This window comes from Bombina bombina, chromosome 6 (assembly GCF_027579735.1).
Source record: "Bombina bombina isolate aBomBom1 chromosome 6, aBomBom1.pri, whole genome shotgun sequence".
In the NCBI taxonomy this organism is placed as follows: Eukaryota; Metazoa; Chordata; class Amphibia; order Anura; family Bombinatoridae; genus Bombina; species Bombina bombina.
The window spans coordinates 493,792,954-493,817,852 of record NC_069504.1 but is presented as its reverse complement, the minus strand read 5'-3'; the positions used below and the strand labels follow the sequence as shown (position 1 = coordinate 493,817,852).

The 24,899-nt window shown below is 38.4% G+C and overlaps 1 protein-coding gene across 1 annotated transcript in view; it reads left to right on the top strand.

Annotated features, from left to right (window-relative positions):
* The first annotated feature begins 12,198 nt into the window (after nucleotides 1–12,198).
* Nucleotides 12,199–24,899, top strand: part of ICE2 (interactor of little elongation complex ELL subunit 2) — a 420,662-nt gene continuing 407,961 nt past the window's right edge. Inside the window, exons 1-2 of the mRNA XM_053717350.1 lie at nucleotides 12,199–12,287; nucleotides 19,197–19,301. Coding sequence (XP_053573325.1) covers nucleotides 12,262–12,287; nucleotides 19,197–19,301 — 131 coding nt within the window. The 5' untranslated portion in view covers nucleotides 12,199–12,261. The remainder of the gene's footprint in view (nucleotides 12,288–19,196; nucleotides 19,302–24,899) is intronic.

The window sequence follows — 24,899 nt, the reverse complement described above, 5'->3', positions numbered from 1 at the left end:
TGGACAATCCCACTATTTTCCCACCATTCCCGCCCCTCCAGACAGCCCGCCACCTCCATAGGAGCCTCAGTCCCACATAATCCCAATACATATGGGTGGCGGTTTCGGGGGTGATCCCGGGTGTCATTTTAAAGCTCTCGGTCCCCAGATTTCACAGTCCAAAAATCAGCATGATTTGTTACTGGGGACCGGAGTTACAGTCCGATGAAGTTATGGCGTTAGGGGTGTCCAAAACCCCCGGTTCCCAAAGGAGCTTCCCTCCGGCAATTTCCCCACCCCTTGTACTCCCCAGGGGCTACTAATCCCCAAAAGAGCAGAGCTCTGGGGCACATGGTTGCTGGAGCGACCTGGGTTAAAATTTGCGGGTGTTCTGCTGTCCTGTGGCCGACTGGGAGTTCCAGGAGCCTGGCCAGCCTGAGAGGGGTTAGGCGGGTGTCCGTTGTAAGGCGGCCGACCGGGAGTTCCAGGAGCCCGGCCAGCCTAGAAGGATTTTCCAGGTCATACACCAACTTTTCTCTGAACACAAAAACAAGCCAACACAAAGCAAACAAACAGCTTCCAGAGATGGTGGTTGCTTTGAGGAGCCCCAAACCACTGAGAAACAACAGGGGTGAGGTTGTAGGGGGGGTGGGGGGTATCCTTAGCCGTCTGATATCCGTGACAGGGACTAATAATTTTTTCTTCCCCAGATATTTAGTAAATGATCTAAAATTCCAGAACTGGATGAGGGGGAATGGAATGAATTTGTTGAATACAATAGTTTATATAAAGATAAGGTGGAAATTTTTTGGGAAACCACAAAGGCCTTTTTTCGAGGAGAAATTAAAGCATGGCTAGTTAAAAGTAGGGTGATGAAATATAGAGAGTTACAAGTTATCCAAGGCACTGAATAACACGTACAGGAAATATATTGACAGTCCCAATAAAATTCGATGGGATAAATATCAGAGGGTAAAATTAGAAAGAGATAATTTTATCAATCAGAAATTGCAACAAACAGACGTAAAAAAAAATCAGCTTTTTTAAATTTTAATGGGAAAGTAATGAAATGGTTATCTCTATTAACCAAATCACGCAAAAAAATTTTTATATAGAAGTAATCAAGGATAAAACGAAAAGATACACAAATACATTGGAAATTAAAGATATATTTTATAAATATTTCCAAACAATCTACACTAAGGGGGGTAGTTATCAACGTGTCTATTTTACCTGTCTTCGCTGGCCCAATATGCCCGCCTAAGCTCGCCTCACATCGCCGCCGCGGACCTGCAAAAATTCGCCTAAGTTATAAAAAAAGCTGTCAAAAAGCCACGCACCAAGTACGGGGCGATGAGCAGCGGACTGTGAGAGTTATCACTCATCCGATCTCGCTGCTCTTCGGCTTTTTTACAGCTTTCTTGCTAGCCTGTCACTAAGCACCCACACTAACTACACTGTTCTACCCCCTATACCTGCGCCCCCCGAGCCCCCCCGCAACTAAATAAAGTTACTAACCCCTAAACCGCCACTCCTAGACCCCGCTGCAACTCTTATAAATGTATTAACCCCTAAACCGCCGCTCCTAGACCCCGCCGCAACTCTTATAAATGTATTAACCCCTAAATCGCCGCTCCCGGACACCGCTGCCACCTACATTATACCTAGTAACCCCTATCCTGCCCCCCCTATACCGTCGCCCTCTATAATAAAGTTATTAACCCCTATCCTGCTGATCCCGCACCTCGCCGCAACTAAATAAATAGTTTAACCCCTAAACCGCCGCTCCCTGACCCCGCCGCAACCTATATTAAATTTATTAACCCCTATCCTGCCCCCCTACACCGTCGCCACCTATAATAAATTTATTAACCCCTATCCTGCCCCCACTACACCGCCGCCACTGTAATAAAATTATTAACCCCTAAACCTAAGTCTAGTCTAACACTAACCCTAACACCCCCCTAACTTAAATATTAATTAAATAAATCTAAATAATATTTCTATTATGAACTAAATTAATCCTATTAAAAACTAAATACTTACCTTTAAAATAAACCCTAATATAGCTACAATATAAATAATAATTATATTGTAGCTATCTTAGGATTTATTTTTATTTTACAGGCAACTTTCAATTTATTTTAACTAGGTACAATAGCTATGAAATAGTTATTAACTATTTAATAGCTTACCTAGCTAAAATAAAGAGAAATTAACCTGTAAAATAAAAACTAACCTAAGTTACAATTACACCTAACACTACACTATACTTAAATAAATTATTCCTATTTAAAACTAAATACTTACCTGTAAAATAAACCCTAAGATAGCTACAATATAATTAATAATTACATTGTAGCTATCTTAGGATTTATATTTATTTTACAGGTAACTTTGTATTTATTTTAGCTAGTTAGAATAGTTATTAAATAGTTATTAACTATTTAATAACTACCTAGCTAAAAGAAATACAAAATTACCTGTAAAATAAATCCTAACCTAAGTTACAATTAAACCTAACACTACACTATCATTAAATTAATTAAATAAATTACCTACAAATAACTACAATTAAATACAATTACATAAACTAACTAAAGTACAAAAAATAAAAAAATAAGTTACAAACATTTTAAAAATATTACAACAATTTTAAGCTACTTACACCTAATCTAAGCCCCCTAATAAAATAACAAACCCCCCAAAATAAAAAAATGCCCTACCCTATTCTAAATTAAAAAAGTTCAAAGCTCTTTTACCTTACCAGCCCTTAAAAGGGTCATTTGTGGGGCATGCCCCAAAGAATTCAGCTCTTTTGCCTGTAAAAGAAAAATACAACCCCCCCTAATATTAAAACCCACCACCCACATACCCCTAATCTAACCCCTTAAAATAACCTAACACTAATCCCCTGAAGATCATCCTACCTTGAGTCGTCTTCACTCAGCTGAGCAGCGATGGAACCGAAGAGGAGACCCGGAGCGGCAGAAGTTATCCTCCAAGCGGCGCTGAAGAAATCTTCCATCCGATGAAGTGATCCTCCAAGCGGCGCTGAAGAAGTCTTCCATCCGGGCGATGTCATCTTCCAAGAGGCGCTGAAGAAGTCTTCTATCCGGGCGATGTCATCTTCCAAGTGGGGTCTTCAATCTTCATCCCGCCGACGCGGAACATCCTTCTTTCCCGACGGACTACCGACGAATGAAGGCTCCTTTAAGGGACGTCATCCAAGATGGCGTCCCTTCAATTCCGATTGGCTGATAGGATTCTATCAGCCAATCGGAATTAAGGTAGGAAAAATCTGATTGGCTGATTGAATCAGCCAATCAGATTCAAGTTCAATCCGATTGGCTGATCCAATCAGCCAATCAGATTGAGCTCGCATTCTATTGGCTGTTCTGATCAGCCAATAGAATGCAAGCTCAATCTGATTGCCCCATTGAATTTTATAAGATTATCAAAGATCGGATTACACCCACCCTACAACAATTATTTAATCAATATGTTATACAAAATAAGATGGAATCTCCATATTTTACTGCCTCTATTATTAATCTTATCCCAAAAAAGGATAAAGATTTAGAATAATTGGAAGACTACAGGCCCATCTCCCTATTAAATAACGACTACAAAATATTAACCTTCCTTTTAACTAATAGATTAAAGCAAATTCTAAATCCTCTAATCCATCAAGACCAAACAGGTTTCATGGATGGTAGAAATCCCTCAAAGAATATGAGGAGAGTACTATTGCTAATAGAATATTTATGGTTAAAACACAAAGTGGAGGCTAAAATTAAAAAAAGATGCATCCTTGATTACAATAGATGCAGAAAAAGCATTCGATTCCATCACATGGGACCACCTGTTTACATCTTTGGGGAAATTTGGAATCTTAGGTAATTTCAATGTCTTTGTCAGACTTATGTATAGAAAACCCAACTTCTGCGCTGCTAGTCAATAGTACAGTAACACCTAAGATAGCAATAGCAAAAGGTACTAGACAAGGATGTCCCTTATCCCCGCTGCTATTTAATATAGCGATAGAACTCTTGGCAGTAAGACTGAGGAAAGATTTGGAAGGTATTAGTATAGGAAAGAGGTCTTTATTCCTCTCTCTTTATGCAGATGACCTACTGCTCTTTATGGGCAATTCAGGGAAGAATATACCCATCTTACTAGATATAATTAATAACTTTGGCTTCTTCTCAGGATATAGGATAAATATGGCCAAATCAGAGATCATGTGGTCACAAAAGGATGAGAATAGTTTGAAATCCATACCATTTAAAGAAGCCCCAAAGCAGATTAGATATCTGGGAGTAACATTAAGCAAAAATCCTAGAGAATGGTATGAAATAAATTATAATAATCTTTGGCTTTCTATAGCTGCCAAACTCTCGAAATGGGGACATCTTCCATTATCTCTCTTAGCCAAAATACATTTGTTAAAAATTATTATTCTCCCTAAGATCTTATTTTTCTGCCAAAACCTCCCTCTTTTCATCAAAGATAGAGATCTAAAAAAGCTAAATGCACAATATAGACGGTTTATCTGGAAAGGGAATGTAGCAAGAATTGCTCTCAGCAAATTAATGCAAAAAAGAGAATATGGAGGTTTAGGACTCCCTAATATTAAGTACTACAATTGGTCCTGCATGGTAAAGGTAGCCAGTGACTGGATTACGGAAGAGGGGGCGTTATCACATCAGCATATTGAAAATGATATATTAGCTCCAATCTCTTTGATAGGGGTACTGCATGCAAAGTTAAAAGATATTCCAAAAACAATAAGAGTTAGAAAAGTTATATACAATATTGTCATAGCTTGGAATAAGTTTAAAAAAGAATTACAAATCAGAAATCAACTATCAAAATTTGCCCCCATTGGGGGCAATGTAGAATTTGCACCAAGTCTGGTGACTAATGTATTTAAAGAATGGAAACAAAAAAGCCTGGTTTATCTTCACCAACTGGAAGATGCAAATTTGGATACAATTAAATCATTTAACTCACTAAAAAACGAATTTGCGCTATCCAGATGCGATTTTTTTTGCATATTTGCAGATTAGACAACATTATTTTACTCAGACACAAAATTCTGAGGGGAATTGGTCATTAGGGGAAATAGATAAGGGGATTAGAGTATACAAGGCAGGTATGAAATCTATAGCTACTTGGTATAATTTATTCTTGTACAAGACAGGACAGATAAATGTAGACCACTTACAGAATAATTGGCTACAAGACCTGGCAGGAATTTTAGGTAAATATATTATTCAAAGTTTTAAATTAATAACCAATTGTACCAAAGCCCAGGCCTGGAAGGAATCACATATGAAAGTGATTAATAGAGCATACAGTATATATCACCGGCCAAGATGGCTAAATGGTCGCCATATAAAGGTGCCTTGTGTACTAGATGTTCTTACCCTAGTGCAGATTTATCCCACTGTTTCTGGCATTGCCCGAAAGTCAGGCTTTTCTGGTCTAAGGTAAGCCATTGGTTGAAGAGATTTATGGTCAAGGAGATAAAAATAACTAAAAGAGATGTTATACAGGGAGTGCAGAATTATTAGGCAAATTAGTATTTTGACCACATCATCCTCTTTATGCATGTTGTCTTACTCCAAGCTGTATAGGCTCGAAAGCCTACTACCAATTAAGCATATTAGGTGATGTGCATCTCTGTAATGAGAAGGGGTGTGGTCTAATGACATCAACACCCTATATCAGGTGTGCATAATTATTAGGCAACTTCCTTTCCTTTGGCAAAATGGGTCAAAAGAAGGACTTGACAGGCTCAGAAAAGTCAAAAATAGTGAGATATCTTGCAGAGGGATGCAGCACTCTTAAAATTGCAAAGCCTCTGAAGCGTGATCATCGAACAATCAAGCGTTTCATTCAAAATAGTCAACAGGGTCGCAAGAAGCGTGTGGAAAAACCAAGGCGCAAAATAACTGCCCATGAACTGAGAAAAGTCAAGCGTGCAGTTGCCAAGATGCCACTTGCCACCAGTTTGGCCATATTTCAGAGCTGCAACATCACTGGAGTGCCCAAAAGCACAAGGTGTGCAAAACTCAGAGACATGGCCAAGGTAAGAAAGGCTGAAAGACGACCACCACTGAACAAGACACACAAGCTGAAACGTCAAGACTGGGCCAAAAAATATCTCAAGACTGATTTTTCTAAGGTTTTATGGACTGATGAAATGAGAGTGAGTCTTGATGGGCCAGATGGATGGGCCCGTGGTTGGATTGGTAAAGGGCAGAGAGCTCCAGTCCGACTCAGACGCCAGCAAGGTGGAGGTGGAGTACTGGTTTGGGCTGGTATCATCAAAGATGAGCTTGTGGGGCCTTTTCGGGTTGAGGATGGAGTCAAGCTCAACTCCCAGTCCTACTGCCAGTTTCTGGAAGACACCTTCTTCAAGCAGTGATACAGGAAGAAGTCTGCATCCTTCAAGAAAAACATGATTTTCATGCAGGACAATGCTCCATCACACGCGTCCAAGTACTCCACAGCGTGGCTGGCAAGAAAGGGTATAAAAGAAGAAAATCTAATGACATGGCCTCCTTGTTCACCTGATCTGAACCCCATTGAGAACCTGTGGTCCATCATCAAATGTGAGATTTACAAGGAGGGAAAACAGTACACCTTTCTGAACAGTGTCTGGGAGGCTGTGGTTGCTGCTGCACGCAATGTTGATGGTGAACAGATCAAAACACTGACAGAATCCATGGATGGCAGGCTTTTGAGTGTCCTTGCAAAGAAAGGTGGCTATATTGGTCACTGATTTGTTTTTGTTTTGTTTTTGAATGTCAGAAATGTATATTTGTGAATGTTGAGATGTTATATTGGTTTCACTGGTAAAAATAAATAATTGAAATGGGTACATATTTGTTTTTTGTTAAGTTGCCTAATAATTATGCACAGTAATAGTCACCTGCACACACAGATATCCCCCTAAAATAGCTAAAACTAAAAACAAACTAAAAACTACTTCAAAAAATATTCAGCTTTGATATTAATGAGTTTTTTGGGTTCATTGAGAACATGGTTGTTGTTCAATAATAAAATTAATCCTCAAAAATACAACTTGCCTAATAATTCTGCACTCCCTGTACTCCTACACAATTATACCTATGCATGGGGAGAATATCTCCTTGATAAATACAGCAATTTTAATAGGTAGACTTAATATATTAAGTTCTTGGAAAGCCAAGACAAGTCCGAGTATGGCAAAGTTGACCAAATTGGTGCTCAGACAAATCAACTTAGAAATATATAACCCTTTGATAGATCAAGAGAATGAAGTAAAAACTTATTTTGAAAAGTGGCTTAAAGTCATACTTGCGTACCCAGAGGAAATCCAGGCAAATTACTGCTTATTTTAAAAAAAATCGGATTTCTGTGTATCCATTTTATCAGGGACCTTCCCAGAATGGTGGATGGACTAGTTAAGAGATAGGGAGGAGGGAGTTGGAGAGAGGAAGAATTAATTATTTTCTTTTTTTGGTTTTGTTTTATTTCATTTTGTTTGGTTGTGGCTATCTGGCTGTCTTTCTTTGTTTACTCTCCTTTTGGTTCAAGTACAAAATGTCAAAAGAAAAGAGAGAAAGAGAAAAGGAGAAAGAAAAAGGGGAAAAGGGAGACACTTTCAAATGTGTATGTTTAAGATGTTAACAATGATTCTTTCTGAGGATGTTTCTAAGGGGTTAAATTTTTTAGTTACATTCAGTCAACATGACACCAACCCTCCCAATATCAACTTATATATATGCAATAACGACACAACACTCAGGGTTGGGAGAAAAAAACACCTCCCCAACAGGGGGAGGGGTTTGCTTTAATAAATAAATAAATAACTTTAATACTGAATAACCACCAAGCTGGCAAGAAGATCTTGTCCTAATTAACCCTCTAAGGGGTGTGGCCGCCCTGGAAATGAGGACGCCCTCATTCCGCCTACATCTCCGCCCAAGGAAGATCGACCAGCGAGCCGACCTATCCCTAGCCCCTCGACGACTAGGGTCCTACACGCCCACTGTACTTTCCTTCTATGATGTTACCGGCCAATTAGATTGTTATGCCACACCCCTTTCCGCCACACTTGGGAAAGCATGCCGCCATGCAAACCCCCACCTGTCAATTTTAGGGTTAACGGAGTCTCCAATACTGGATAGTCAACGGTCCCCCAGCCAAAAGACTGTTAGTCCCGAAGGGAGACCCCATACTACCAATTAACGCCTTTGGGCTTACAAAAGTCCACATGACTATATAGCCCCCCGCCAAAGGAAACTAAGCCAGCTGCTATGAACTGAAACTCCTCCATCCGCTACCGGACCTGTAAAAATTAGATAACGAAAAACTGCCAAACAGGGAGGGCTGGGAGGGAAGACAAAAAACAGGTTAGTGATTTTACTTTCAGTTCTGCAGCTCTATTATTAGCTCTGAATCCCCACCCTCTCAAGCTCCCTCCCCCTGCCCTGCAGGGAACACTTCCTATCTTTTTAACCCTTTACCAGCTTTTCCTTCCTTACAAAAAATTACCCCTTAACTTGTTACATCCCTAAATAGGTCTTCCACTTTCCTTAGACTTGCTAACTGTTCAAAAAGTTAATCTGATTAATATGCATGATCGTATCAAGCATTCTTTGTTTAGTATATATAAGAACAGAGCATATTCAGTGCTTATTTGTTAGCTATGTTTCATTTCTAAATCTATGTTCATGGAAATGTCTCTTTAACAATAAATAAATAAAAAAATAAAACAATATTTAGAGTACAATTTCTCTTTACATTGATGGATTAACTGATGATCTGCTGAAAAGTGTTTTGTACAGTTTATGTACTGTGGCTTAATTTATGCCTAGGCATCAGTTTCAGGCATTGCTGGTGGATATCCTCATTCTAGTACAAAACAAAAAAATAACAAAAAGTAAAAAGTCTATGCGTTTCAGCCTTTAAACTGGCCTTTTTTCAAACTTGTAATAAGAGAATAAACAAAAAAAGGCCACGCAAAATTTAAATCCACAAGTGACCAATTGGAATTCAGTGCAAAACATAGCTCACATTTCTATTAGTCACAGATATTCAACATTAACTGTGTGCATGCTCCACCAATAACATCATGGGCTACCTGTTTCAAACAGAATTCATATAAAACTCCATTTGAAAACCTAGTTTTACCACTTATTGAGGTTAATCAGTCTTATACTTAATCAGGTAACAGATATTTTCTATAGGACAAACTTCTCAATAAATGACAATCATAGGTAAAAACATCCAAGCTGTATTGAATACATAAATAAAAACAATGCATTCCTACAGGAACAGTATTCACATAAAAAAACAACATGGTACATAGTACCAGTTAACCTAACACCATACGCGTTTCGTCTTCTGCCTTTTTCAATGACGTAGATATACCATGTATTGTGAAACACCTAATACAAACAGCCAAACTGAAATGTACAACATAAGTTACGTATTAAGACCGCCTAACAATGTATCATTCCCCGTATCACAATATTAGTTCATTTATATAACTATTTAATATACAGATACATATTCATTGGAATTAATTTCTCAACAAATGGAAAAGGATTTTCAAAGATAAATAAAGATACTATTTTATGACTCATGGGGGCAAAGGTATGAAAGGCTTCTACTTATAAAAAAACTAATTAAGACCTAAGAACAAATAATAAAAATATAAATTTACATCATATACTTTGTTCATACCATGTGGATATCGTGTTTGCAAAGTGAATATGCAAAATACTTCTCTTTGATCTAATTTGCGTTTTTTTTTATCTTCCCCTCTTGGATGTTTGAATACTTTTTCAATTGCATGAAATTTCTCTTTTCATAATCCCTCCTCGTCACACTTAAATGAAAATGTTTATTAACTCGTGCATATGTACATGAATTGCAAATCCTGCTACCACAATAAAAGAAGCCAGGTTTCAGTAAGCAACTAGGATTGTGATGAGCTGATGGTGATAACCTACAGTATTAAAGTTGGGGCTTTTCTTGCTATAAAATTGCAACCCTGATGGACCACTGAGGACAATTTGGGATCATTGCAAAGTATTGGTAAGGCATTGGAAATAATCTGGTTAATTTTGTTAAACTCAAGTGAGTATGTTGTAATAAAGGTCATTTTATTCTCAAACCCCTTATTCTTTTAGCAAACCTTTTCTTGATATTTTCGCTACCTACTCACTAGAGTTTTGGAGCAGCTATAAATTATATCCTCTTATTACCAATCAAGATATTAACTCATCAGAGGATCGCTGGTAACTAACATCCGTGAGGCAGTTTATCTGCAACGCTTATCTTTCATTAAAAATTAAAATCATGGTCAAATTTACTGTTCGATCATTTTATATTTTTATTATATTCAGTGGTCACATGACCCTTACAAAGAGATCTGATTGGTTGTATATAACCCAAATGTGACATATGTGATATCTAAATCAACTATATATATATAGTTGATTTAGATGTCACGTGTCACATTTGGGTTACATCAATACAAAACTACATTGACACGGCTGACTACTCCTCCCCCAGGGGGCGTGTCTAACGTGTAGAGCGTGCTGGTTTGTTTTGCTGGGTATAAAGTCACGGTGGTGGTAAGTGTAACTGTTGATTTCCTGTCTGTCTGAGGACGAGCTGACTCAGCTCGAAAACGTTCACATAAAGTGGATATTCATGTAAGTCCTTTGGAGTGCGCTTTTCTTCTGTATACTCTGTTTGCTGCACCCAAGGATATTCCTAGTGAAGTTAGGAGTGCACTTTGCCTGCTTTTGTATATATATATATATATATATATATATATATATATATATATATATATATATATATATATATATATATATATATATATATATATATAGTTTTGATAGGTTAAGAAAAAACAAGGTTCTATTTCTGTTTAAATGGAGTGATACCAAAAATGCTAAAAATTCTCCGGTCATTTGGGCAAGATTTTCTCTGAAACTCCCAGTCCTTAAAGGGACACTGAAACCAATTTTTTTCTTTCATGATTCAGATAGAGCATGCATATTTAAGCAACTTTCTAATTTACTCCTATTATCAAATTTTCTCCGTTCTCTTGCTTTCTTTATTTGAAAAAGAAGGCATCTAAGCTATTTTTTTTGTTCAGGACCATGGAAAGCACTTATTTATTGGTGGATGAATTTATCCACCAATCAGCAAGAACAACACAGTGTGTTCACCAAAAATGGGCCGGCATCTAAACTTACATTCTTGAATTTCAAATAAAGATACCAAGAGAATGAAGAAAATTTGATAATAGGAGTAAATTAGAAAGTTGCTTAAAATTGCATGCTCTATCTGAATCACAAAAGAAAGATTTTGGGTTCAGTGTCCCTTTAAAGGAATAGTCTAGTCAAAATTCAACTTTCATGATAAAATAAAGAATGCAATTTTAAGCAACTTTCTAATTTACTCCTATTATAAATTTTGTTTGTTCTCTTGGTATGTTTATTTGAAAAAGCAAGAATGTAAGCTTAGGAGCTGGCTCATTTTTGTTTGAGCACCTGGGTAGCGCTTGCTGATTGGTATCTAAATGTAGCCACCAATCAGCAATCGCTACCCAGGTGCTGAACCAAAAATGGGCTGGCTCCTAAGCTTACATTACAGCCTTTTCAAACAAAGATACCAAAAGAACAAAGAAATATTGATAATAAATTAGAAAGCTACTTAAAATGTAATGCTCTATCTGAATCATGAAATGTTTAATTTTGACTAGACTATCTCTTTAAGGGGCTAAACAGCTCTCCAACATAAATATTGTTTAAAATCGCATGCTTTATATAAATAATGAAAATTTAATTTTGAATTGACTGTCCTTTCACTTTATTCAGCCTTTGACTCGACCTTCAGTCAACTTACTTTGAAGAGCAGGCTAAGCAGTGCGTTACACCTTCTAGTTAAACGTAGATATCAACCGTATAATAGTTTAGTTCACCCTCTTATTATCACAACATGATATATTATTTAGAATTGTCTGTCTAAAATAAAATGGAAAATCACCAAAGCACGTTAGCCTCTTTAACCAATTGAAATTAAATGAGCGTAGTTATTTTTTAATTGCCAATCATGATTGGCTAATATCTTTATGTCTGATTGGCTAATCTCTCTATGTCTGATTGGCTAATATCTTTCAGTCTCATTTTCTCCGAATGCCTTGCAGCAATGACAGTAGTCAGTCACGTGATTTACACGTGGTGACGTTGCGCCCTACAGAGGATGGAGGGAGATGGGGAACTTAAATGGTGAGAAGAGAACGTTCTGCTGTGATGTGTGAGAGGAGGGCGGGTTTTAGAAAGAAAACAACAACACATATATGTAGGTTCATAGGTTGGGTGGGCAATAGGATTGAATGTGAATTAAGGTGACAATACGGTGGCTGTAGACACAAAGTCGTCATGATCTATATAACGTAACGCGAGTGTACTCCTTGCTGCATGAGAATACATTTTTTTAGTCTGCTGTACACAGAGCTATGCATACTGTGTAGCCGTGAGCATATATATATAATGCATGCCGCATATAACTTCCTGAAGTCTTTGTGTAATATTTACATTTGGAAGATTGTTGTTCACATCCTACTTTCTAGCTGCCCAATCTCTTGTAGCAGTTATGAAGTAGGGGGGTGAATGTCGACCAATAAGATTCATACAGGGCAGAGGAAACATTGTGCTTGTAAGAATAAATGGTATGTGGGCCATAAAACTATATTTGTAAAATATATTGATAAGCTTAATTTTAATCTGAAGGTAAAAACAAATATTATCATAGATACTCCATTGGTAGTAGATTTCTTTTGTATATTTTTTGTGGAACCACTTGGCAAATATTGAGTATTAGTAAATAGTATAATTTCTATACCAGTATTAAAAAAACATAACTGACCTAATATATGAATACAATATTCATTAAAAGCACAAATGTCCAGTAATCCATTTTTTCCTTATAAAACAATCACCTGTTGCAGTATGCATTACATTTTAAATATTGGCTTTGAACTCTTTGGTAAAATATGTATGCTTATTGCAAAAATTAGGAGAATCTCTCAATTAACATGTCGGATATTTCAGGAGAAAGATTTAATACATATAACACACATATATACTATTATATGTATCAGCAGTTAATTACTGATTTGCAAAAGATCTGCATACTAAATAAATATTGTAAATTATAATAATTACCTCCTAAAAAGATAGGGGAGAATGTTCATTTTATCTCCCTTTATTATGCTCAGTTAGGCAGTAAAGGTGTTTGTGCTCAGATTTAAGCAATCACTGTGTAGCATTTAGCTGGTTTAAGCTTTTTGTAGCATAATTAGGTAACACAATTTAACTTCTAATTAGGGAGCATGAAACAATTAAGTTTTGGGCAAAAACAAGCAAAAATAATGTATTTTGAATGTGCATTGCAATGTTATGTCTTTCTGATTATTTATGGGTAATTACATTTTAGCTTTTAATACAATAAAGAGACAATGAAGGCAAAGCAGTGCAAAAAGTCACATATACAGAGAAAAAAGAGAAAATAAAGAGAAAGGACCTCCTGGTGCAGTATTATGTACTGCAGGGTCAGGAACCATTAGATATAACCACACCATGGAGCTCGTATTTTACTATGCAAGGCTTTGCCCATTATTCCCAGGACTGTTCTCTCCCCTCCCTCTCCCTCCCCGTAGCTTGCTATTTTCAAGTATGGTGTCTGGAGCCGCGCACTGACTTCATCAGATTTGTTTAGGGAACATTATAAAATGTAATTTGGTTTTTACAATAACATTTTTAATATATATTATGATGTTAAAAATACTATTCATTCACAAATAAAAATGTCTCTACAAACGCTACAGCACACGCTCTACGTTTATCGCAGTGAGCGAGATTCCTCTAAGCAGCATAGGGCATACATAATAGAGCGATGTGCTGTTCGTGTACCTGTGTGCAACGCACATTACAATATGGCAGCATACATAAGAATATCATCACAAGTACAACATTGTAATTGAAAACACTTTTTTAATCAATTTGGGTCAGCTTCCAAGATGGCATAGACATCTGTGATTACTTGCGTTTCATTAATCAGAAGGAGTTAGATTTAAGGAATTTAGCTTTTAGGTGTTAAGCGTCCCTTTAAGGGGAAGGTTTGCTTGTTTACTGATACAAAAAATTATAACAGAGTTGATGTTCCAGGAGGGGTCAATCAAATGAACAGTGATATTAAAAAAAGTAGAGGACTGGTCAAATAAATGGTATCTGAAATTTAATCTTACCAAGAGTAAAATTATGCATATAGGATCCAAAAACCCTAAGGCAAATTATAGTATCAATGGTACATTACTGACTGTAACTAAAGAAGAAAGGGACTTGGGGATTTTTATTTCAGATGATTTAAAATTTGGTACACAATGCAGCAGTACAGCCAGTAAGGCCAATCAAACACTTGGTTGCATTTGCGAGAGGTATTAGTATCAGAAATAGCAAGGTTCTTATGCCACTTTACAGATCATTAGTTAGACCAAATCTGGAATACTGTGTACAGTTCTGGAGACAATGGGGCCTATCTATCAAGCTCCGTACGGAGCTAGACAGCTGCTCCATAACCCTGTCCGCCTGCTCTGATGAGGCGGACAGGAATCGCCGGACTTCAACCCAATTAAGTACAATCGGGTTGATTGACACCCCCCTGGCCGCGAGTCTGCATGGGGCGGCGTTTCTCCAGCAGCTCACAGGAGCTGCTGGTGCAATGCTGAATACGGAGAGCGTATTGCTCTCTGCATTCAGCGATGTCTGTCGAACCTGATCTGCACTGTCGGATCAGGTTCGACAGACATTTGATAAATTGGCCTCCATATCTTCAGAAAGATATAAATAAATTAGAATGTGTCCAAAGGAGGGCTACTAAAATGGTACATGGTCTAAAATGTAAAACAAACAAAGAAAGACTCCATGATCTAAATATTTATAGTTTAGAGGATAGAAGGGAAAGAGGTGACATGATAGAAACCTTCAAATATATGAAGGGACTTAATAAAGTAGAAGCTGAAAGCATTTTCCACAAAAAAATAAATGCCAAAACAAGGGGTCACAATCTAAAGTTAGAGGGTAGCAGAAAGGGTGGTGAAGTCATGGAATAAACTTCCATTTGAGGTGGTAAACACAAAGACTGTAAAGGAATTCAAAAATGCCTGAGACATGCATAAGGCTATCCTAAGAAAAAGGTAACATGTAATATGGGTAGACTTGATGGGCCATTTTGGTTCTTATCTACCGTCAAATTCTATGTTTCTATGTAACCCCTTCCTGCCAGGACATATTTGTCTATATCAGAATAAAGTTGCTATGACGCTAAGCATAGCCCTCCATTCCATTTAGGAAGTGGCTATGGCTTCAGGACAGCCAAATGGCTATGACGTTCCATGCTGTCCTAACGGAAGGGGTTAAAATTGTATGCTTTTTCTGAATCGCAAAAGAAAATGCTTCGGTTTCATATCCCTTCAAGGCATTTTGGATCTCCAGTGCAGACCAGATAATTGCATTGTTTATTGCTGATGGGGTGCACACTGTTTGTAATCACTTCACCTGATCAGTTCTTTTTTCACCTTTTTGAAACTAAGTTGATGGGCTCCAAACCTAATAATAAACCCAGTCATGTGGTCTGACCATCACTTTATAACTTCTCTATAACTAGTCACTCATACACCCCTGCTCCTGTAGAGATGACTAGTTTTTGACCACTAAGGGTGTAACCCCTCAGACACTCATCTCTAATTTTGATTTTACTCATATGTTAAACAGCTGTGACAATGTCAACTCTCTGGTAGAGCACTATAATATGAATGTGAAGAATGCCCTGAACTCCATTGCCCCAATAAGCACTCAATAGCTTACCACTCATCATAAGGCTCCATGGACATTACAATCAGAGAGATGAAAAAGAGAGGGTATGTTCTTGAACGGAGATGGAGGAAATCCCAAACTGGAATATAAACTTAAGCTGGTAGAACACAGAAGTGCCTACCAAAAAGCAATTACAGATAACGGCAAATTAAAGATAAAGGTAAAAAATAGACCAGACCCGCTTTGTGGCAGTAAAAAAAAAAAAAACGAAAAAAACAAAAAACTGCAATTCAAATTGCCAAAATAGTGTCTCAGCCTTCAATCTGTCAAAATGAGGAGTAGGAGTTTGCTGTCCATCCATCCATCCATCCAATTATCTCTCCTGCCCGCTTTTTACTCACACAGTAATTATAGCATTTGGAACTATGCACTTACAGGTTTAAGCGTACTGGAAGCACTTCTGGCTTCTCAGCTGTATAGACTGGCGGTTTTACTGTTAGGACCACATCGTAAGGAGAAGAGCTTTACCTGATAGCGCAGTCCATAGCTTTCGGATATTAAGCGAGGTAGCTCTTTAGCCTGTAACTACCTGGCCAACACAGTTTGCAGCACACTGTCTTCCTTTACCTACTCTCTATACCAACTACCTGCTCGATAAGACTGTATTGTCGTATCACCACTGAATGATAGTTTTCAGTTTATTTGGATTCACAACAAATCAGATCTTTATTTCTGGACTTTAGCCGCTTTGCAACATATTACGGCTCATCTATTGATACAGACATTTCCAGTGTTAACTATAAAGATGTTCTGATTTAAGGATTACAGAATACACATTTGACAAGGGGACATTTTGTATTTGTATACACTTGATCTTCAGTATATATTTTTTTCTGTTTCTATTTATATATTGAAATACAATAAACTTATGTGTATATTTAATAGATTTTATTGTTGATTCTTTATCAGTGTAGATGGCCGTATTTTATGTATAGCCATCTTTTTAATTGACCCTGTTTTGAGACGAGTACTATTTATAAGTACTATATTTTCTCTATTTTTATTTAATTATTGTATATTTACTTAAAGGGACATTATTCACCAAAAAATATATGGGCTATTTAAATGAAGCATACAAAGAAGATAAAGTTTGTCATTGACATGTATTATAAATTTTGCTGCTAAAGCCTTCTAAAAATGATGAGAAAGTTTGAAGTGATGTCACTACATAAGAATATGTCCGTAACACGACTAGGCTACAGAGCATGCCTTTTTCCCCATATTTCCAAGCTAGTACGAGCCCTGCAGTGACAGCTGTGAGCGCTATGCGTAATTCATAGGGATAATAAAAGGCTCCCTCCTGTATCTATCAGACTGAAATCACTTGCCAGGGTCTATGTATTCAGACACTGTGTGGAGGGGGTTAACTGCCTTGTTTTTTATTTATTGATTAGGGCTACTGAAATCCGCATTTGATTCCCGGGTTTGAATTTTGTAGGGGTGTGCTATGTGCTCTGTGTACCATTTATTGCTTTAACCAAAACACAGACTTGTATACTTTTTCACTACATGACGGCGGTACCAGTCTCATTGTTTCAGCGTGTTCTTTGTGCCAAATGAGAGGCAGAGGTTTTCTTTGCGCTTTTATCTGTTTATCTTCAAAGGAATCTTAGTCAGGTGGCCAGTATTTGCAGAGGCTTGCTCCTCTGATGAACACGGCAACTTGCTTCATGGACTCCGGTATCAGGAGGGGGTAAGACTCTTACACCAGTGTGGTATAGGGCTATAATATCTGTGATATACAGATCTCAGTATAACATTCACAGCAGTATCTGCATACTTTGCAGCGTTGGAGCCCTTGTGGTGCAGGCTTGCTTATCCTAAAACCACTGCTTCCTAACTTCTTTGCCACCTAAGAGATGGAAGAGTTAAATCATCCTGCACTGATTTGTCAGAGATGATTGACAAGCCCTTCTTTGTATGAAAGCAAGGAATTGGGTTGCAAAAGAAAGTGATTATGCAAAATGAAGTGCAAGTGGTGGACGCCATCTCACAAACCCTGAACCCAGGTCTGTATTTGCCTTGTATACAACAATGTTTAGAAGAATCTTAAACTTTAATTTAGAGATATATCCCTTTTTAAGGGGAAATGTAAACTTATGAGAAACATTGCTCATTAGATGGAGAATCCCAAGATATCTGAAGGTTTCCAGTGCTTCTGGGATGGAGGGAAAAGGTATAATTTGCAGTGGTAAACTATAGGAATAGCAGGGAAATAAATCATGAATGAACATGGGAATTTGTTTTACAACACTTAAAGGACCACTCAATGCAGTAGAATTACATAATAATTCCATTATAAAAAGACAAGACAATAACCCTTACTCTGAATTTTAATTAAGCAGTAGATTTTATTTTTCTGACAAATGTATTTATCTCCCATTTTCCTGCCCCCTGTATCATGTGACAGACATCAGCCAATCACAGACTAGTATACATATACCTTGTGAACTTGTCAAATGCTCAGTATGATCCTGTTCCCCAGAAAGTGTGAATATAAAAAGACTGTGCAAAATTTGATAATATTGGAAGAAAATTGGAAAGTGTCTTAAAACTGCATGCTCTATCTTAATCATAAAAGTTTATTTTGACTTGAGTGTCCGTTTTATGGGGATATGAAAAACTATTTTTTTTTCTTTCATGATTCAGATAAAGCACTGGTTTTCAAACCTATCCTCAGGTCTCCCCAACAGGCCAGGTTTTAAAGATCACCTTGGGAGAGAGCAGATAAAATAAACATATTTACTAATCAGCTGATTGTTTCACCTGTGCTCCAGTTCAGATAACCTCAAAATGTGGCCTGTTACGGAGCCTAAGGACAGGTTTGAAAACCAGTGACAGAGAGCATGCAATTTTAAACAACTTTCTAATTTACTCCACCAATCGGCAAGCGCTACCCAGGTTCTGAACCAAAATGGGCCGGCTCCTAAGCTTGCATTGCTGCTTTTTCAAATAAAAATACCTAGAGAAGGAATAAAAATTGATAATAGGAGTAAATTAGAAAAATGTATAAACTGCGTTATATTTAATTTATGTTTATTTGTGTCTATCTAAAATATCTGTCTATCCAACCAAAATTATTTCTGGATCCTAAAATTCCATTTAGTGAAAAGTGACTACCATACCATTAAGCATAATTTTTTTGGCTGTAATTTTGAAAAAGAATAACAAAAAACAAATGTACTGGATACTCCCCCCCCCCCCCGAAAAACATTACACACTTTATTGATTGCATCTTTTTTTGTTTCTTTCTTTCTAAAGGGATATTGAACCTTACAATGGCAGAAATTGTTTTTTCACAAGAGAATCGTTTGAGAAATATTCACTGGGACCAACATTCACTGACATTTGGCACCTGATCACCAAGTAAAATTCCTCCTTCTGATTTATTTTATGAACTTAGTTTCAGTTGTTAGATTACATATTTGTAAAAGCTACGTTTAAAATGAAAAGTTTTTTTAATTGCATGAAATTTGTGTTAAAGGCACATGAAAGTGCAAAACAAAATGTTATAATGAAGTAAGTAACAGTGCAATGATACAATTCTATATATGCTCTTCTGCTGTAAAGGGATTTAGAACATAGTTAAAGGGACATTATACACTCATTTTCATATAACTGCATGTAATAGACACTACTATAAAGAATAAGATGCACAGATACCGATATAAAAATCCAGTATAAAATGGTTTAAAAACGTACTTAGAAGCTTTCAGTTTAGCTCTGTTGAAAAGGTAGTTGGAAAGCCCACTGCAAGTGGGAAATAAGACACTCCCCCTCCCCCATCTTTTGCATATGAAAAGACCCTTTACACAAACAGGAGCAAGCTGGAGAAGGTAGCTGACGGTATTCAAATAAAACTTTGGGGCTTGGTTAGGAGTCTGAAAATCAGAGCAATGTTCTTTAAAAATAAGCAAAATTATACATTTTTAAAAAACAAAACAAAAAAACTTTATGGGCTTTATAAATAGATCATCTACAAAACATTTAGGCAAAGAAAAAATTAGTGTATAATGGCCCTTTAAGGTCAGCTCCAGAGAAGCAATGCACTACTGGGAACTAACACACCCAGTGACAAGAGGCATATGTGTATAGCCACTCATCACCAGCTTGCTCCCAATAATGCAATGCTTCTCCTGAGGTATGCTTTTCAACAAAGGATACCAAGAGAATTACATTTTATAATAGAAGTAAATTGAAAAATCTCTACAAATGACATGCCCTATCTGTCCATTATAAGAGGCAACTATTTATACCAATGACACATTTATAAGAGGTTTGTGATTTATTAATCACCAAAAAAGACAATACTAATACGTAGTTCGAGCAGTAAGGCTCCCATTTTAAATACCATGTTACACCATGGGAACAGATACACTTACACTTTTTACATAGAGATGCCAAATAGTAACATGGGGCGCGGAGCCTGGCCACGCTTGCTGATGGCCGCACACTAGTTGAGCTCTGAAGCCTCAAAGCTCTTATATATGGTACTGATTGACCCATAGCTGGTTAGAATCGACAGAATCTTCTGTACATTATCCCTGAAGGTGTTTGCTATAGAACCTGACCCTTGGGATTCCTCTCTGTTGACCCGGAGGGGGTCAGGGGTGTTTGATGCGCAAATAAACGGCATCAGATCATAAGGAGAGAGATCATGGTGAGAAGAAGTGTCGGAGATACCTGTAAGCTCTTGCTGTCGGGCATAAACAATAACCGCCTGAGTCCTTAGTCACGAACCACTAAAACTTATAGTGAAACAACTTGGATGGCGGAGCTGAAGCAGGCCGGAATTTTGGGCCTTCTGTGAGTTGGGACGCAGCTGCTGACAGACTGGTTTGGCGCGAAGCCGCTCAGACGGTCACTGCCAGGGACACGGAGGTTTGAGATACCGCTGATTCAGGGGGTGAGTTCTTACACTTTTAAAGCATACGCTACCACCTTTGCTTGGCCTGTACTTAGAGGCAGCAGTGTACTACACATGCAGAGTGGTGAGAGCCGGGCTTTGATTCTGCAGTGCACGGATAACATACACCAGCTGGGCTCATTCACAGAACTACTCTAAGTGTATTAGACGGACCAAGAGCCATACATATCTAAAATAATACTGAGCTGGAGGGGGTTTGCTGGATTTTGGGCTGTGGCTAGAACAGACCTTAATTGCATAAAGTAACAAGTACTGAGACAGAAATTCCCCCATACTGTATAATTCACACAGCTGCAAAAATAATAAGCGAGAAGAGACTGAAGTGGTCTTTGGGACTCCCATTACCCTGGGTTTAGGGATGGCTAACAGGAAAGGCCCAAAACCCTCCAAGGGCTCCCAATATTCTAGCATGGAAAATTATTTGATCACCTCTGAGGCGATCTCAGGTGCAACCAGGGAAGTTCCTGAAACTGCCCGGCAGACAGCTGCTGTGCAAGTAATGAGTTCAGAACCTGTGATGTCCAACTATGTCACTAAAGAGGATGAGTTCAGAACCTGTGATGTCCAACTATGTCACTAAAGAGGATATCAGGCACCTTTTATCCAAAAATGATATAAAAGAGGCAATGGTGGATGTGAAGCTTATGTTTGGGGAGCTAAAAAAGGACATAGTTGCAGTAAATCGTAGGGTTGCGCAAGTGGAAGAAACCCAAGAAGTTATGCGTTCGGATAAACAGCAACAAGCCAGCTGCATACAATCACAAGAAGCAACTGTGCAGTCATTAACTGACAGAATTGAGGACTTGGAAAACAGGAGCAGGCGGAACAACCTGCGGCTCCGTGGAGTGACTGAATCTGTGAGCCCGTCTGATATAAACCATTATATCCAAGAATTCTTCAAATTCCTCAAAAATGTGCCTGATGCTGCGGAGATTCAGGTGGAAAGAGCACACTGTGCACTTCGACCTAGACCACCAGCCAGAGCACCCCCTAGGGACATAATTATAAAACTTCTATCATATAAAGATAAAGAGGACATTCTCCGACACGCTAGGAACAAACATCCCCTGCAATTTGAGGGGACAGAAATACAGGTTTTCACCGATCTGTGCCTGGCTACTCTCCAGAAGCGGCGAGATCTACGCTATATAACATCAAGGCTCAAGGAGCAACTGATCCCGTACAGGTGGGGATTTCACACATGCCTAATTGCCTCTAAAAATGGTTCATCTGCTATCTGCAGAACTCCAGCTGACCTCCCTGCCTTCAGTCAGGCTCTGGGTATACAGATCACCCCTCCAAATATATTTGCTGCTGCAAGACAGCCTGGGCCTGAGGCGGTTTCGGGGGTTGGAATGACTACAACCAGCTTAAACCACGGATGAGTTTATTAAGCCATTTTTTGAGGATCCCTCTGCTGGGCCTGAGGAAAACAAGTTTACTTGGAGACCCTGAGTGTGAGATGTTCATCGTTGCAGTGTTCTAGTTCAGAGAAGTTATTGCTTGCCTCCCACGAGGAGGTTATCATTTGTTTTGTGATATATTTCTTTTCATCTACATAAATGATCAGGCTTCACAAGTGACTGATCAATGTGGGACTTCCTACAGCCTGCTACAATAAAGGTAGAACTATGTGTTTGTAGATGCACAGTTTAGGTTGTTTATGGAACAAACATTTCATTTACTTTGGGCAAAAATGTTATCTGACTGAATTTACTGCTCTAGCAATACGACGGCCATCTGGGCTGTAGTTTCAGAGGAGGATTGGATTTGTCATAACATTTCACTAATTATAAACTGCAGTGTACCGTATACATATGTAAGAAGTCTTAAGCTCTTTCTAGGGGGGTGGGGAATATTGGGGTTAGTTGGGGTTCATATGAGAGTTATAAAAGCATTGTAATCCAAATGTTTATGTTTTAATATGTATCTCATGTTTGTTCTCTTCCTCTAGCAATGATGGGAGGGGTGGTTTGGGGATTAGGCAGTTTTCAAAGCCCAACACACTATCATTCCCTACAGGGTTCAAAAGGCTGGCATACTGCTTTTTGATGAATCTTCTGAGGCTTGCGAAGGTAAGAGCAGTACACTCACCTTAGCCTTGGGGGCTGCCCCTCCTTATCAATCAAAGGCACAATAGTGGTAGTAAATTGGGAACAAGATGCACTTTAACTTTATTATGCTCAATGCCCCTTTTGCAGTGCATTACAATCTCAAACTGGAGTCATCACAGTTAGGGCAAATAAATAAATAATAATAAAAAAAAAAAAAGGGGGGGGAAAGGGTAAAGAGGGGAGGGAGGTATTGTTAAAGGAGGGGATATAGAAGATTTAGGTATATGGTTGCTTGCAGGGTTGAGAGCCTTCCTTTATCAGGTTTTTCGCGGGCGGGGGGATCACAGTTGACTTCTGTGGTTTTATTCGATTGTATGTTCGGTTCTAACATTACTGTTTTCATGTGTATTCTGGGTCATGATTACCAACAAAGTTTATTTTTCTGTTGATATTACATGTATAAGAGTGATGAGGTTACTACCTCCGGTTGATTGTTACCTTTTGTTTTCTCTTGGCTTGGTTAATATCCTTTCCATCTTAAACCTAGCCCACTTATTTTCCTTGGGAAAGGTGATCTTCTATTTTTAGTCTTGGTCTACACTAGGCCTCTGAACCCTTTCCTTATTTCACTATCTCTTTGTACTCTACCCTGAGTTCATCTTTTCCTTAACTGTGACTGAGATCTATACCATTTCAGCTGCATACTTTGATTAGCTAATCCTTACCTCCCCTTCCTCTTCCCCTCGTTTTTATTTTTTTTTCTCTCCCCCTTGTGTGTGTGTGTGTGGGTGTGTATATTAAATAACTTACAAATGGCTAACTCACATACATCAGCTAGGTGTCACACAATTGAACTTATCACTATCAATGTTAAGGGCCTTAATGGTCCAAATAAGAGATCTATAGTGACCCGGGACCTTCATAGGATGGGTGGCGACTTAGTCTTTATCCAGGAGACGCATTTCTCCAAAATGAGGGAACCGAAATGGTTTAATAGACACTTCCCGATAGCCTACTTTGCCTCAGGACCATCAAAAAAGAATGGAGTGGGAATACTTTTCCGTCCCACGGTGCCTTTTCAGTTAGATCAAATGATAGGAGACCCAAATGGTAGGTACCTAATCTTTACTGGCAGGTTATATGGCAGACCCATGACACTGGCCAATCTATACTTCCCTAACAAAGCTCAGGACCTGTTCTTTAAAAAAGTTATGCTTAAAATCATGGAGGTACAGGAGGGCACTCTTTACTTAGGGGGGGACTTTAATGTGTCCTTGGACCCTACCCTGGACACCTCTGATGGTCTATCCAGCGCTCCCCACAAAGTGATTAAACATCTCTCTAGGTCCCTCGCGGACCTCGCATGATGTCTGGCGTACGTATCATCCCTTAATTAAAAACTACACATTTTATTCACATCCTCATAGGAAATATACAAGGATAGATTATTTATTTGCGGACTCCGCGGGCCTGGCAGTTATAACAAACAGTAACATTAATACAATCACTTGGTCGGACCATGCTCCGGTTCGATGCACGATTGACTGGCCAGACTCTCCAATAACACCTTATATCTGGAGGTTAGATGAATATCTTTTGAATGATCAGCTCCTGATAAAAGAGTTGCAAGAAAACCTTGAAGAATACTTTCGCCTAAATACAGACAACGTGGTTGATAGCTTCACTGTCTGGGAGGCGCACAAATGTGTGCTCAGAGGCATTTTGATGAGGCACTGTGCTGTATTACGTAGATCTAAAAGAGAGTTATATGCAAACTTGCTAGCACAGGTGGCTCAGAAGGAAGCAGCACACAATAATATCCCTAATGACAACGGGTTGCAGGAGGAACTTGCAGAGGCTAGATCAGCTTTGCTGAGGCATTTGCAAGAGGAGCAACACAAAAAGACACTTGTGTTGCGGCAGAGGTTTTTTGAACATGGCAATAAGGCGGTGAAACTCTTGGCTTGTGCGCTTGCACGAAAA